We start from the raw sequence: 16,963 nt of genomic DNA, 5'->3' as shown, positions 1-16,963 counted from the left end.
GGGAGGGAAAAGAGAGGGGGCAGAAACAGGTACCCAGAGAGATAAAGAGAAAGTTATCACCGAAGAGAGAGAGAGAAATATACAGATAAGGAGGAAAAGAAAGAGAGAGAGAGAAAGATACGGCGGGGTGGGGGCAGCGGACAAGAAAGAGAGAGCGGGACAGAGAAATAGAAAATAAGGAAATAAATGGAGAAAGATACAGAGAATGCAGGAGGAAAAACTACAATTGGGAGAGAGTGTGTAGGCAGAGGGAGGGGAAAGTAGAGAGAGGGAGCGAGAGAGGGTGTGTGTGTGACAAAGGAGATATTAAACTAACAATTAGAGGGAGCGAAATACAGAGAGAGGGAGGGGAAATATATATATACACAGAGAGAGAGAGAGAGATGTAGGGGGGAGGAGGAGAGAGGGAGCAGGAATCAGAGAGAGGGACAGCCTCTCTTGAGCGGAGCCGGGAGCCGGCAGTTTCCATGCGGAGGAGCAGCAGCGAGCAGGGGGGATGCCGATCACAAGGAGGTCCCGGGAAGGAGCAGCCTGACCCCCGTGTCCGGAGAGCCTGAAGCCCCCATTCAGACTGAGTGCAGCGGAGATGAACCGCTTGTGGGTGGCCGCCTGTGTCCTGCTGTCCCTGGGCGGCCAGCCCCGGCTAGTCGGTAGGTATCGGGACATGGACAGGAGGGGATCCGGGGACAGGAGGGGTCCGGGGAGAGGGGGGGGTGGGGGGTTGGAGCTGCCAGGTTGTAGATCCAAACGGAGAGTGTCTGCCCTGACCCCCTGCCCGCACCCCCTACCCTCATCCACTACCCTCACCCCCTCTTCTGTCCCCCTACCCTCTCAATCCCTGCCCTCTCCACACCCCCTGCCCTGAACCCCTGCCCTCACCCCCTACCCTCATCCCCTTCCCTCATTCCCTGCATTCACTCCCTTCCCTCACTCCCATCCGCACCCTTTGTCCTCAACCCCTACCCACAGCCCCTACCCTCACCCTCTAACCTCACCCCCTCCCCCGCCACTGACCTCTCCTCCTGCTCTCACTCTCTCTCATGTGCCTCTTTCTAGAGTTTTCCTCCCCGAGTTTGTGAACCTCTGATGTGAGTCCACAAACCGGGAACATTAAACCCGCTGGATCCTGATGAATTTCAGTTCTTGGCTCTGAGACTTCCCTTCCAGGGTAACTCTTAACTGTTAAACAGCAGAGACCAACATTACTGCCGAGACTAAAAGCAAAATACCGCGGGTGCTGGGAATCTGAAACAAAAACAGAAAATGCTGGAAAAACTCAGCAGGTCTGACAGCATCTGTGGAGAGAGAAAAACAAAGTTAATGTTTCGAGTTTCAGAGCTGAAGAAGGGTCATATGGACTCGAAACGTTAACTCTGGGAGCTGTCAGACCCGCTGACTCTTTCCAGCGTTTTCTGTTTTTGTTACTACCGAGACTACCCGGTCAGCTTCACCATGGAGATCCCGACCTGACCAATCACAGGGAGAAAACAACTGGACAGTGGCTACAAACTGACCAATCCTAGGGAGAGAGTGACCAAATTGACTAATCCCAGGGAGACAGAAATGGATGGACCATGGCAACAAACTGACCAATCAGAGGGAGAGAGTAACGGGACCAGGGGATCAAACTGACCAATCAGAGGAAGACAATGACCAGATTGACCAATCACAAGGGAGGCAGTAACTGGAACAGGGATCAAACTGACCAATAACAGGGAGGGAGTGACCAAACTAACCAATCATAAGGGTAACAGTAACTGGGCCGGGGATCAAACTGACCAATGTCCAGCAAGGATAAAGGAGGGAGAAATGAGATTCGGAATAATTTCAGATTGACGAGTGACCTCAAGCACATGTTTACAACCATAGTTTGGACTGATGTCTTTCACTTCACTGCACAAAATCCATTCCTAAATATTACTGCATTTGAAAACAGATAAAAAGTAATTTTATGTTTGAATAGCATTTGTTAGAGGATTATATATAGATAACTTTTTTAAAAGTAGTTTTGTGTCTGTGCTTATGTCAGACTGGAGTGAAAGTGGATTGAACTTTGAAGTCAGAAACTTTTGATAGCCTTTTTGGAGCAGTGCACCTTGGTGACGTGTAGATTGTGTGGGTTTGATGTGCTAGGTGCTGGTCGTAATTTGGATTCCTGTTTATTTCTTTTTCAGGATCAATAGATGCGCCTGGGGTGAGGCGGCACTGTGAGTCTGGAGCCTGTAACCCTCGGCTGGGGAACCTGGCTGCAGCCAGAGAGCTACGAACCAGTACCACCTGTGGCATTAACTCCACCGAGCTCTTCTGTTCGTACTCAGGGAGGGGTTGTGAGGATCCACCAAGATGTGAGAAGTGTAGTGGGACCCATGGCCACCCAGCCACTGCAATGACTGATTCTTCATTCCAGTTCCCACACACCTGGTGGCAGTCAGCCCTGGGGAGCTACAGGGAAACCATCCAGCTGGATCTGGAGACCTACTTTTACTTCACCCACCTCATTATGATCTTTAAGTCTCCTAGGCCTGCTGCCATGGTTCTGGAACGTTCCCAAGACTTTGGTTCCACCTGGAAACCCTACAAGTATTTTGCCACGAACTGTAGTGACACCTTTGGGCTACCAGATGATCAGAATGGCGTTGGGGCAATTTGTACTTCCAGATATTCAAATCCACTTCCTTGTAGCCGAGGAGAGGTAATAATCTTCCCCATATTTCACAGAGTGATACTGACTTGGGGTGTAAATGGCCAGTGGACAAATTAGGGTCCCCTGACTCCTTGGCAGGACATCCATTGTTTAAGATAGAAACAGCTTGCATTTATATAGTACATTTCATGTCCTCATGACATTTCAAAATGCTTCAGGGTCAATTAAGTGCTTTTGGAGTGTAGTTCCTGTTGTAATGTAGGGAAGTGTGGCACCTTATTTAGATGATGCACAATCCTACAAACAGCAATGGAAAAAAAAACACTTAAGCACCTTTTCAAAGGTGTTCTTTGAGGGATAAAAATTGGCCAGAACTCCCCTGTTCTTCATCAAATCTTCCACATCCACCCGAAAGAGCAGATGGGACCTCAGTTTACCACCTCTAACAGTGCAGCACTCCTTCAGGACTGCACCAGAAATGCCAACCAAGGCTATGTGCCCAAGTCTGGAGTGAAACTTGAACCCACTACTCACGAGCCTAAAATCTAAGTGATATAAACAAAATCCTGATATATTCCTTTGGCTCAGTTGGTTGCACTCTCACCTTTGAGTCATTAGGTTCTGGATTCAAATTCCACTCCAGGATTTGAGCACAAAAATTCAGACTGACACCCCAGTGCAATACTGAGAGAGTGCTGCACTGTTGGAAGTACTGTCTTTCACTTGAAACATTAAACCGAAGCCCTGTCTGCCCTCTCAGAAGGATCTATAAGATCTCCTGGTGCAATTTTGAAGAAGAGCAGGGTAGTTCTACCTAGTGTCCTGGCCAATATTTATCCCTCAATCAACACCACAAAAAACAGATGATCACTTTGCTGTTTTTGGAGGCTTGGTGTGCACAAATTGGCTGCCGGGTTTCCTACATTACAACAGTGACTACATTTCAACTTCATTGTCTGTAAAACGCTCTGAGATATCCAATAAGACAATATTAAGTACGCTTGTTACAGTATATCAGGAGTGACACCTATAACTTTATCTCCCATATATATCACTCTCACTCCATATTAGGGGTGACACATTTGTGCTGTAAGTTTGTTTGACCCAATGTGTACATTATGATTAGTAGTTATGTTAGGGCAGGAGGGCAGATACCGGCACCTAGGTTGAGTTACAAATTGACAAAATCTTCCTTGGGCCACATTGGCGATGTTTCTCCCACTTCAAAGCAGGAATGATAATCGTTTCATTGCTTTTTCCACCTCCAGGACCAGCGTGCATGCTGGAGAAGTGTGAGAAATATCATTATTTCGGGTTAGCCAGTAGATAGATCAAATTTGCTTTCCACGACCTCAGCAGGAGGTGAACACTCAGCAGCTTATCATTTTGATTAGTGAGCAATTTAGCTCGTCCCATCAACCCATACCCTGCCCTTTCCCCGTAGCCCTGCAAGGTTTTATTCTTCAGGTGCTTATCCAATTCCCTTTAGATTCTGTCTGCCTCCTCCACTACACTCTCAGGCAGTTCACTCCAAATCAAAACCACTCACTGCGTAGAGAAGTTTTTTCTCATGTCAGTTTTAGTTCTTTTGCCAACCACTTAAAATTTTTGTAATGGGAACAGTTTCTCTCTATTCTGTGTAGACCCATCATGATTTTGAACACCTCTGTCAAAGCTCCATTCGACGTTCTTTTCTCTAAAGAGAACAGCCCTAGCTTCTCCAGTGTATCCGAAGTCCCCCATCCCTGGAACCATTCTTATAAATCTTTTCTGCGCCCTCTACTGCCATCACATCCTTCCTAAATTGCGTTGTCCAGAATTGGACATGATCCTCCAATTGAGGCTGAACCAGTGTTTTATAAAGGTTCACCATAGCTTTCTTGCTTTTGTACTCTATGCCTCTATTTATAAAGCCCAGGATCCTGTAAGCTTTTTTTAACCAATTTCTCACCCTGCCCTGCACAAATAACCCAAATCTCTTCCTTCCTGTACCCACTTTAGAATTGTACTCAGACCAGCCCCTAGGGTATGGTGAATAGGGGTAACAGTGGGGCCCAGCGCTTCAACATCACGGTGTAAGATGTAATACAGCCTGTAGGAGATATCAGCTGATTCACTGTCTCTCACACTCTAAGCTCAAAATGAGTGCTTACTGGTGGATATAAGTGAATAAACGAAACAGGTATCCCCTCTCCAAAACTCATAAAAGGGTACAAGAGAAAGCAGGTTAAAACCATATGAACAAGGATAAATCCCTGCCAAGACAGTGGGCCACTTGACCGAAAGCTCGGTGCAGGCACAGCCCCGTCCGTCACCCATGGAGAATGCAGCGCTGCCCTCGGCAGTAGCAGCGGAGTAGCTTTTATTCCAACTCTCATTCACTGCAGAGGGGCAAAGATGAAGTTTCCAAAATAGTTAACGTCTTTAAAGACAGCTTGTAGTGTCTGGCCTGCGGGTAAGTCACTTGCTGTGTTTATTTTTGGTCCTGGGCAGTTGAAACCCTCCGCTTCTTCCTTTTTTTTTCCTCCAGTTTGCATTTGCAACTAACATTTGTTTAACGTTGGAAGATGGACTGTCATTTTTTTTTAAATCAAATTATTTATTGCATTGTGTTTGTAATTTCTCTTTTTTAAAGTTGAACACAGTGAATGCCCTCACCACGACGTTTAGGCTGGAATTTTCCAGCCCCCCCCCCTCCCCCCCACCCCGGCTGGTTCCCCCGTTGGAGGGGCCAGCAAGCCATTGAAATCTCAATTCACATTGGTGGAACCAGAAGATCCCACCAGCATGAGGGGCTGGAACATTCCGACTTTAAAGTCTTCTCCAGTTGGGGTGTGGGGTGTGTTAGTAAACATGTTCTAACGGAATCCCAGAGCGATCATGGATTCCTCCTTAACAACATAAGGGCCAACAATTATGTTCAGCCTTGGAAGCAAGGTGTAGTCTTACGTCGACACAGTTATCACAGTCAATAGTGCAGTGCATGCTTGTAACCGAGTGCTCAGTAGCTGGGAGCTGCTGGTGCTCCTTTTCACACACACGCTCAGGGACCCCACCGTCAGAGGAGACTTGTCTAAAAATGTTATGGGGGGCCCACACAGTGTGATTTCCACTTGGCCCTGCACCTCTCTAGGGACGACCCTGATTGTGCCCTTTATTTTATATTGTGTCTCCTCATTCTTCCTAACAAAATGTATAACTTTGCACTTCTCTGCATTAAATTTCATCTGCTACTTGAAGGTAAATCAATGTCGGGGCAGTGGGAGGCATTCCAGGAAGAGATAGTGAGGGTTCTGAACAAATATATTCCCACAAAGATAATGAGTGGGACTCCCAAATCTAGAGCCTCTTGGTTACCAATGAGTATACAGGGTAAGAGAAAGCAATTAAGGGAAGCTTGTGTCAGATCCCGAGAGCTCAATGTTGCAGGAAGCCTAGAGGAGTATAGAAAGTGTAAGGGTGAAATTAAAAAAGAAAATTAGGAAAGCAAAGCGAGGGTATGAAAAAATATTGTCGAGTAAAATCAAGAAAAACCCAAAGTTTTATAAATGCATTGAGAGCAAGAGGATTTTTTTTATTATTCGTTCATGGGATGTGGGTGTCGCTAGGCCAGCATTATTGCCCATCCCTAATTGCCCTTGTTCAGAGGACATTTGTAAGAGTCAACCACATTGCTGTGGGCCTGGAGTCACATATATAGGCCAGACCAGGTAAGGACAGCAGATTTCCTTCCCTAAAGGATATTAGTGAATCAGATGGGTTTTTGCAACAATCAGTGATGGTTTTGTGTTCATCATCAGATTTTTAATTCCAGATTTTTATTGGATTCAAATTTCACCATCTGCTGTGGTAGGATTCAAACCTGGGTCCCCAGAGCATTACTCTGGAACACTAACACTAGTGATAATACCACTATGCCACCACCTCCCTACTAAGGTAGGAGTAGGGTCAACTGGAGACCAAAAGGTAGCCTGTGTGTGGAGGTGGAAGGCATGGCATGGCTCTTAATGAATAATTTGCATCTGTCTTCATGAAAGAGGGGTTAATGCAGACCTTGTAGTTAAGAAGGAGGTAAGGGGTTTAGCACCCTAGAAAGGCCTGGATGTCATGTATCCCAGGCTGTTAAAAGAAACAAGGGAAGGAATAGCAGAGGCTCTGACCATCATTTTCCGATTCTCCCTGGCTACAGGCATGGTGCTAGAGGACAGTTAATGATGTACCATTGTTTCCAAAGGGAGAAAGCAATAGCCCGAGTAGCCCAACCTCGGTGGTGGGAAAATTGTCGGAAAAAGTTCAGGGGGGCAATATTGCTCATCATTTTGAAAGGCGTGGATTAATCAAAGACAGTCAGCATGAATTTGTTAAGGGAATGTCACATCTGACTAATGACTGAATTTTTTGAGGGAATCGCAAGGAGGATTGAAGAGGGCGGCACATTTGATGTCCTCTATGTGGATTTAAGAAGGCTTTTGACAAGGTCTCACATGTCAGACTGGTCAGAAGAATATAAGTCCATGGGACCCAAGGGTAAGTGGCAAGCTAGATCCAAAATTGGCTCAGTGGCAGGAAGAAAAGGGTCATGGTCAACAGGTGTTTTTGTGACTGGAAAGCTGCTTCCAGTGAGGTTCCACAGGGCTCAGTACTGGTCCCATGCTGTTCATGGTATATATCAATGATTTTGATTTGAATGTAGAAGATATGTTTAAGAGATTGGTAGATGATACGAAAATTGGCCATGTGGTTTAATATTGAAGAATTAAGCTGTAGACTGCAGGGAGATAGCAATGGATTGGTCGGGGGGCAGAAAAGTGGCAAACTGAATTCAATCCAGAGAGGTGTGAGGTGATACATTTGGGGAAGGTAAACAAGGCGAGGGAATACACAATAAATGGTAGGATATGGAGAAATGTAGAGGAACAGAGGGACTTGGAGTGCATGTCCACAGATCCCTGAAGTATCAGGACAGATGGATAAGGTGGTTGAGAAGGCACATGGGATACATGCCATTACAACCTGAGGAAAAGAATATAAGATTATGCTGGAACTGGATAAAACACTAGTTAGATCGCAGCTAGAGTACATCATACAGTTCTGGTCACTGCATTATAGGAAGGATATGATCACACTAGAGAGGGCACAGAGAGATTTTAAGAGGATGTTGCCAGGAATGGAGAATTTGAGCTGTGACAAAAAGTTGGATAGGCTGGGGTTAATTTCTGTGGAATAGAGGAGGCTATGGGGAGATTTAATTGAGGTGTATAAAATTATGATGGTGTGGATGGAGTGGATAAGAAGGGCTTGTTTCCATTAGCAGTGAGGTCAGTAACCAGGAGGCATAGATTTAAAGTAATTGGCAGATGGATTACGGGGAGGTTGAGGAGTAATTCTTTTCACCCAGAGGGAGGTGGGGGTCTGGAATTTGCAGCCTGAAAGGGAGGTAGAGAGAGAAATATTCATGACATTTAAAAAAAAACACTTGGATATGCACTTGTGGTGTCATAACCAATAAGGTTATGGACAAAGAGCTGGAAAATGGGATTAGGCTGGATAACGTGCTGGCACAGATATGATGGGCTGAATGGCTTCCTTCTGTGCCGTGTAACTATTATTCCTGTAATATGCACTGGTAATTTCCTTGTTTTTTTCTTGATCAGCAGCCTAGAAGCTTAGTGTAACCCTGATTTACACATAGTATCTGAGGGCCCACCAGTCCTACTCAGATATGACAGCTGCCAATCTTTTTTTTCTCTTTATTCTTTTATGGGATGTGGGCGTCACTGGTAAGGTCAGCACTTTTTGCCCATCCCTAATTGGCCTAGCAAGCCACCCTAACTGGGTGACTTGCTGGGCCATTTCAGAGGGCAGTTAAGAGTCAACGACATTGCTTTGGATCTGGAGTCACATGTAGGACAGAACAGGTAAGGATGGCAGATTTCCTTCCCTAAAGGACAGTGTGAGCCAGATGGATCTATGACAATCAGTGATAGTTTCACAGTCACCATTACTGAGACTAGTTTATATTGCAGACTTATTAATTGAATTTAAATTCCACCAGCTGCCATGGTGGGACTTGAGTCCATGTCCTCAGAGCATTAGCCTGGATCTCTGGATTACTAGTCCAGTGACAGGAGCACCCATGAGGAAATTCACAGTGATAATCTACAATTAATTTAAGGAAAGTAATTCTATGGCTCCTTATATCACTATGACTGATGAGAATGGGACCATTAAGGACAGGATAATACTACAGGTCTGATATAGAGATGGCAGAAGTATTAAATAGCTATTTTACTTCAGTATTTACCAGGGAGGTAGAATAAGTAGACTTGACATTGAATGAAATGAGAAATGAGATAAATGCATTTAAAATAAAAACGGGATGTATTGAATAAACTAAACAAACTCAGAGATGATAAATTCCCCGGTCCGGATGGATTGCATCAACACATTTTTAAAGAATCTAGGGAAGAGATAGCAGAGGCATTACTACACATATTCAATAATTTGTTAGAAAAAGGTGTAGTGCCAAAGAACTAATGGATAGCCAATGTCATTCCTGTTGATGCTGTTGAAGGAGCCTTGGCGAGTTGCGTTATCTTGTAGATGGTACGCACTGCTGTTACTGTGTGTCAGTGGTGGAGGGAGTGAATGTTGAAGGTGGTGGATGGGGTGCCAATCAAGCAGTCTGCTTTGTCCGGGATGATGTTGAGCTTCTTGGAGTTACACTCATTCAGGCAAATGGAGAGTATTCCATCACATTCATTTTCCATCCATCAGCAACTCACCTAGGCTCCTTAGACAGCACCTTCCAAACCCAAGACTGCTACCACCTAAAAGGACAAGGGCAACAGATGGATGGGAACATCAACACCTGGAAGTTCCCCTCCAAGCCACTCACCATCCTGACTTGGAACTGTATCACTGTTCCATCACTGTCGCTGGTTCAAAATCCTGGAACTCCCTCCCTAACAGCATTATGGGTGTACCTACACCACATGGACTGCAGAGGTTCAAGAAGGCGGCTCACTACCACTTTCTCAAGGGCAACTAGGGATGTAAAATAAAAATGCTGGCTTAGCCAGCGACGCCCACATCCCATGAACGAATAAAAAAAATCACACTCCTGACTTGTGCCTTGTAAATGGTGGATAGGCTTTGGGGAGTCAGGGGATGAGTTACTCTCTACAGAATTCCCAGCCTCTGACCTGCTGTTGTAGCCACAGTATTTATGTCTTGTAGCCACAGTATTTATGTGGCTAGTCCAGTTCAGTTTCTGGTCAATGGTAATCCCCAGGATGTTGATAGTGGGGGAATCATGATGAAAATGACATGGAATGTGAAGGTGAGATTGTTGGATTCTCTCTTGTTGGAGCTGGTCATTATCTGGCACTTGTGTGGTGTGAATGTTTCTTGCCACTTGTCAGCCCAAGCCTGGATATTGTCCAGGCAGGGATTCACCTCTGACACTTGAGTTCTAACTGACTTTGAATGTGGTCGCAGTTGTGTAAACAGAGGGGTGAATATTTATGAATGGAGGAAATATTTGTGAATGGGGAGAAATACCCTTGAATCATACATACGATAGTGCAGCACAGGAGACCATTCAGCCCATCACGTCTTTGCTGACTTTTTCAAAGAGCAGTCCAGTTAGTCCCACACCCCTTCTCTTTCCCTATATTCCTGCAAATTTTTTCTTCTTCAAGTATTTATCCAACTCATTTTTGAAAGTCCCTGTTGATCCTGTATCTACTTCTGTACCAGGCAGGATATTTCAGATCCTAACCATTCATTGTGTAGAAAGGATTTTCCTCATGCCACCTCCGGCTGCCTTGCCAATTATCTTAAATCTCTGACCTCTGGCTATTGTTTCAGCCACTGGAAACAGTTTCTCAATATTTACTCCATCTAAATCCTTCATGATTTTAAATGCCTCTGTCAGATTTCCTGTTAGCCTTCTCTCCTATGGGAGAAACATCCCAGCTTCTCCAATCTCTGTTATCTCTCATCCCTGGAACTAATCTAGTGAATCTCTTCTGTACCCATTCCAGAGCCTTCATGTCCTTCCTAAATTGTGGTGCCCAGAATTGAACACAATACTCAGCTGAGGCAGAGGTAGTGTTTCATATAGCTTTAGCTTAACTTCCTGTCTTTTATACTGTATGTCTATTAATAAAGCCCAGGAGTCCATAATGCTTTATTAACTAATAACACCATAGGCTCTCCTCCCACCTAAAAAAATTGTACACATTCATAACCTCTGTTTATTACACCCTTTTAAATTTATACCATTTTGTTCTGAATGAGGGGCGAAGGTATCTGTTGATTGGGGGGGTGTGTGGTATTATCTGTGAATGAGGGACTATCTGTGAATGGGTGGGGAAGTATCTGTGAATCTCCTACCAATAAGATAAATAGTGGCGTATTACTGCATATGGGTTAGAAAGAATCAGCCTAGGAACAGAACTTTAGGTCTAGTGTAGTGTCCGTGCATCCTGTGATATTGAGCTGTTCCATGCAGTAATTCTGCCAACGTAAAAACACATCAATTTTCAGCTTTTTGGAAGTCTCTCGGTTGATTCTGAAACTGGGTGAAATTATCGGTCATTAGTTTGCACACATCCCTGAAATGCACCACAAATGTGGCAATTCCAGTTAAAAGATCAACTGCAAATTTGCACACACATCAAAGAATGGAACTGCTTCAGGGCGTGGGTCATAAAGGAATTGAAGAATTTGAAAAGAATTCTGAAACATGTTTTCTCATGCACTGTGTACAGTGGTGCTTATACTCTCTATATGTTTGTACTGTTTTTGACAAAATTGAAAAATACTTAGCATTTATCACACTCGATGACTCACTCCCTTGTTGCTATGGAGACAGGGCTTCATAATAAGCTGCTCAATTCCAAATTGAATCCTCTCTGGACGATCGACAGGTATAGGGTACATACCAAGTCGTGTCTGCTAGAAAAAAGGACCCAGGCTTATTCCCAGTGCAGGCCCATCACCTGGTAGGGGCCTTGAGCCTCAATGTAAGGTAGGTCCCAGGAGTAAGACATTCTCCCAGCTAACTCAAAGGCACTCTTCCCACATCACCCAACGCCCCCTCCCCACGCCCTCCAGCCCACACATAATCTCCACTCACCTCCCTTCCCCCAACCCCATTCCACTAATATTCTTCTCCCTTGCCCTACACTGTGCAGTTGGTACCTTCACATGTACAATGGGTGGTGGTGTGCTATTTGACCAGATGAAGCATCACACCTGAACCCAAACCCGATAACCGAGCAGCCACATTATCCAACAGGGGTCACTGGATGGCGATCAGCTGTGTGAGCCACCCTGATTTTCCCCTGTCTGGTCTGGTCCAGCGATGATTTCTTCTTCTTCAGTTCTCTGCCCAAAGGCAGGTCTGACCCACAGTGCCACGGCCTCCCTCCACAGGTAGGACAAGGAGGCAAGTCCTGAATCCACCTGCAGCTGGAACAGGGAACAAAGCCTGTATCGCTGGCACCAATCTGACCCATACTAGCCATCCAGCCAATGGACCACCCCTCCCACCCAGCCCCCAAGGACTCCGAGTTGCTGTGACAACATACACTTATACATGCATGTTGTAGTCCAGAGCTATGGATGGCGATGGTAGAGGCTCTAATTTTCTTTCCATCACATGGCTGACCAGGAATCTCTCCCACTCTACTGCCTGCAGTTGATGTGTGTTGGAAGGATTTGCAGGTTGATAATCAACCTGTTTAGCCACATTTTGAACGTACTTTCTATGGATATCAAGTCCTGGAGTGGGACTTGAACCCAGAGCTTCTAGCTCAGAGGCAGGACACTAAACACTGCACCACATGACCTCTTTGGTCCAGTAAAAATGAAGCAGATGAACAGGGGCACAGAAACTGGAGTAGGACATTTGGCCCCTCGAGCCTATTTTGACATTGAATTTGACCACGACTGACCTCCTCCTGAATGCCATTTACTTGCCTAAGCACCGTGCCCCTTTATACCCTACCTAACCCTAACCAAAATTAGCCTTGAAAGTTTCAATTGACCCCCAACCGTAACAGCTTTTTGGGGAAAAGAGTTCCAGATTTCCGCCCCCCATTGTGCGAAGCAGTGCTTCCTCATATCATTCCTGACTGGTCTGGCTCTAATTTTAAGGGCCGGTCCCCTTGTTCGGGCCTGTCTAACCAGAGGAAATAGTTTCACTCAGTCTGCCCTATTAATTCCTTTAATCATTTTACACACCTCTTAATCAGCCCTTAATCTTCTACGCTCAAGGGGATAGAAGCCAGCTTTATGCAACCCTGCCTCATAATTTAACCCTTTTAGCCCCAGTATCTTTCTGGTGAATTTGTGTTGCATCTCCTCCCAGGTCAGTGTGTCCTTTTGAGGTGCAGTGCCCAGAGCTGAATGCAGTTGCTCCTGATGAGGTCTGACCAAGGCTCTGCACAACAGAAGTATCATAAAATGTGGCAGACATAGAGCTACACTTATATAGCGCCTCTTACAACCTCAGGACATTCTAATTTTTTTTACAGCCTATAGTACCTGTGCAGTATCGCATCATTGTTTTATTTCTATTCATTCATGGGATGTGGGCTTCGCTGGCTGGGCCAGCATTTATTGCCCACCCCTAGTTGCCCTTGAGAAGGTGGTGGTGAGCTGCCTTCTTGAACCACTGCAGTCCATGTGGTGTAGGTACACCCACAGTGCTGTTAGGAACATTGTGATGATCCTACATTGTGATGTGGGAAACGCAGCAGTCAACTTGTGTAGAGGGGTTTTGCACAGACAGCAATGTGATAATAACCAGATAATCCATTATAGATGTTAACTGAAGAATAAATATCAGCCAGACCACTGAGGAGAACCGCCTCTCCCCCTGCCCCACCACAGCAACCCCCCACCCCTCCACTCTTCTTATGAGCACTGTTGTGGGATATCCTACTGTCTCAGTAATGCACTGGAGTGTTTGCTTGAAATATAGACTCAAATCTCAGGAGGGAATTTGTTTGAGGGGTGAAAATGCTGCCACTAAGCCATAGCTGCGTATAGTGCAATGTCCTTTTCAAGCTTTAAGCTTGGTTTGAGGAAACCTGGTCTTGAAGCAGCCTAACCAGTAAACAACTTTCACAATCAAGTTACTATCATGGTAAACAGGAAACACTTTAAATCACAAAAATTTCTCTGGTATCTGCAAATCTCTTTTATCCAGTTTTTTTTTCTGTAAATTCACCAAATGGGCTTTGGCATGAATTTATTAGGATTATAGAATCCTACAGCACGAAGGAGGCCATTCAGCCCATTATGTTTGTGCCTGCTAATTGAAAGAGTTATCCAGTCAGTCCTGCCCACCAGCTTTTTCCCCCACAGCTCTGCATTTTCTTCCTTTTCAAGTTTCTATCCAATTCTCTTTTGATAGTTGCAATCAAATCTGCTTCTGGCTCTCAGGCAGTGCATTCCAGATCAGAACGCATTTCCTGCTTGGTCTTTTGACAATCATCTTAAGTCTGCATCCTTAACTCTTCTGCCAGTTTCTCCTGTATACTCATGTCAAAACTCTTAATAATTTTGAACACGTCTATCAAATTCCCCATTTAAACTGCTGTGCTCTAAGGAGAACATTTCCAGCTTCTCCAGTCTCTTCACATAACTGAAGTCTCTCATCTCTGCTACTATTCCAGTAAATCTCCTCATGACCCTGACACCCTTTCAAAGGTATGGTGCCCCAGAATTGTGCACAATACTCTGTAAACATGTCAGTCCCTACAGTGTTCACACAACCTTGTTCTCTACAGTTGGGTATGGGCTCTGCAGGCCTGGGCCACACTGTGTGTCTAAAGGGAAAAGAAATGAACAAGTCCTACATTGGCTCAGATATATTGCACTGGTCAATCTGCCATTGTCAAGACTCAGTGCAGTCGCCAGGGAAATAGAGTTAGAGGGCAGCAGATAATTGGACCCATTCAACCCCCTTTTTAGAGTCATGCATTCTGTTCTTATTTTGATATTTCTGTTATAAATTCCCATGTCCACATTTATAATGGCGCTGCCCATGTAAATGTGTTGTGCTGTAATTACACCCTACTGCTAATGGTGGCCCTGGTTTCCATTGTGAATGTAAAATTTATCATGGGAAGCTGATAGAGAACTTGCAGAAAGATTTTAAACACATTATAGATATGACACATGCTGTTCTGATCTGTATAGTGATCTAATATCCATCATTCTTAGTAATACCTAATGTCTAAGTTACAATCTTGTTGCTTTCATTATTTAAGCAGCAATTAACAGCTTGAACAAATCCCAGCTTAACAGCTGGATAACCATAATGGAGGATAACCACAGGCATTACAAGCCCATAATCTAACTGAAGGATTCGCCTTGTAATCAAGTCTTGATGCAAAGCTTCCATGGGGTATATTTATTAATTGGCATAGACTCTTTATTATGGCACAGAAGGAGGCCATTCAACCAATTAAGTTCATGCTGGCTCTCTATAGAGCAATCCAGTCAGTCCCATTCCCCGCTCTATCCCTGTAGTCCTGCAAGTTTATATCCCTCAAGTGCCTGTCCAATTTCATTTTGAAATCATTGATCGTCTCTGCTTCCACCACCCTCGTAGGCCACGAGTTCCAGGTCATTACCACTCGCTGTGTAAAAAAGCTCTTCCTCACATACCCCCCCAGCATCTCTTGCCCAAAATCTTAAATCTGTGTCTGTTCAGGAGGGATTTCTAGGATTTTGACCCGGTGACAGTGAAGGAATGACGATATATTTCCAAATCAGGATGGTGAGTGGCTTGGAGAGGAACTTCCAGGTGGTGGTGTCCCCATATAGCTAAACCCTTGTCCTTCTAGGTGGTAGAGGTCTCAAGTTTGAAATAAGTCTTAGCAAGTTCTGAGTTCAATCCCACCATGTAGACAATACACACTGCCATCACCGTACACTGGCAAAAGTTTAGGCTACTGGATGGGCCAACAGTTAAGCAGATTGCTTTTTCCTGGATGGTGTCGAGCTTCTTGAGTGTCTTTGCAGCTTCACTCATCCAGATAAGCGGGGAGTACCATAGATGTCAGCATATAAGTCGACCTGAAACCTCCAAAAATCGCTCCAAAAGCGGGGGTCGGCCTATACACTGGGTAGCCTTATACGCTGCGATCTACAGTATTCTATCACAGTCCTGTCATGAGTTCTCCTGTTCTGTGTGGCTCAGTATCACGTGCAGATTGTCCACTGCTAGCAGGGAAATACAAGAGACCGTTTGCATTACATATGACTATCCCTTATCTGACATACACTTGGAGCTGACTGCCAGTAATTGTTACCTTTAGATAAATGATAGTAAAATATTTATTGCCTGACTTTCATTTTACTTCAAAATGTTCGAATTTGCTGCTCTGTGAATTGATGGGAAAAATAAGGCTGTACCAGTGTATCAGGGTATGGTGGGAAGGTGAGGAATTTACAGATTCAGAGGGGAACAGGACATGAAAAAAGGGAGTTTATAGATAGGATTGAGGTGAGACAAAGGGGGATTTGTAAGTCAGGAGAGGAATTTGATACGTGGGGGGCAAAGAACTAGAGAGAATCAAAAAGGATCGGATGCAAGGAGATTGGGACAGAGTATGGGCAGTGGAGTTTAGATTATGTAGGGTAGGCCTCAGGACCAGTGAATGGCACTGGAGAAGTTGGATTGGGAAATAAACACCAAAACAGCTGTTGGCTGTGGGGGCAGGGCTGGGTGAATGGTACTGCAGAAAGGGAAGCGAATGCCCTTGGATAGGTTATGAGTTCAAAGCTCAAATGTGGGATTGAAGGGGAGTGGACATGGTCATTTAGTTGTGACGTTAATGACTAGTAATCCAAGCAGATCACCAGCACCTTCTCAAGGGCAATTAGGGATGGGCAACAACTGCTGGCCCAGCCAGTGACACCCACATCCCATGAACAATTAAAAATGGAAGAACATGAGTTCAGGTCCCACCATGATAGTTTAAGAATTTGGTTTCCCATAAATAAATTTCAAAGTGAAAATCTGTGGTGGAATCATCCTAGATTTGCACTAAGTGCGGTACTGGACGGGGAAAATGACGTTTTACCCGCTGGCCGCAATAGCGGCTTCTCACGCTGTATTGACCGAAACCCACCGCATTAATTATGCATTCCTGGGAAACATGTTGTTTCAATGGTGGGAGGGCTCTCATTCGTCTGCCCGCTATCATCTCACCACTTCCTCAAGCCATATTTAAAGTGCAGCTGCACGCGCACCTCTCAGTGTTTCCAGCCCAGGACTGCTGCATGGGAGAC

At 45.0% G+C, this 16,963-nt stretch overlaps 1 protein-coding gene across 3 annotated transcripts in view; it reads left to right on the top strand.

The window, feature by feature from the left end:
* Positions 1 to 378: 378 nt before the first annotated feature.
* ntn4 (netrin 4) overlaps positions 379 to 16,963 on the top strand; it is a 71,210-nt gene continuing 54,625 nt past the window's right edge. For all 3 annotated transcript variants that reach the window (XM_078553721.1, XM_078553720.1, XM_078553719.1), the window contains exons 1-2: positions 379 to 650; positions 2,175 to 2,692. In XM_078553721.1, the coding sequence (XP_078409847.1) occupies positions 587 to 650; positions 2,175 to 2,692 (582 nt within the window). In that variant the 5' untranslated portion in view covers positions 379 to 586. The remainder of the gene's footprint in view (positions 651 to 2,174; positions 2,693 to 16,963) is intronic.

This window comes from Cetorhinus maximus, chromosome 12, assembly GCF_964194155.1.
Source record: "Cetorhinus maximus chromosome 12, sCetMax3.hap1.1, whole genome shotgun sequence".
Taxonomy (NCBI): domain Eukaryota; kingdom Metazoa; phylum Chordata; class Chondrichthyes; order Lamniformes; family Cetorhinidae; genus Cetorhinus; species Cetorhinus maximus.
The sequence above is the reverse complement of the archived record's forward strand: the minus strand, read 5'-3'. Positions and strand labels throughout refer to the sequence as shown.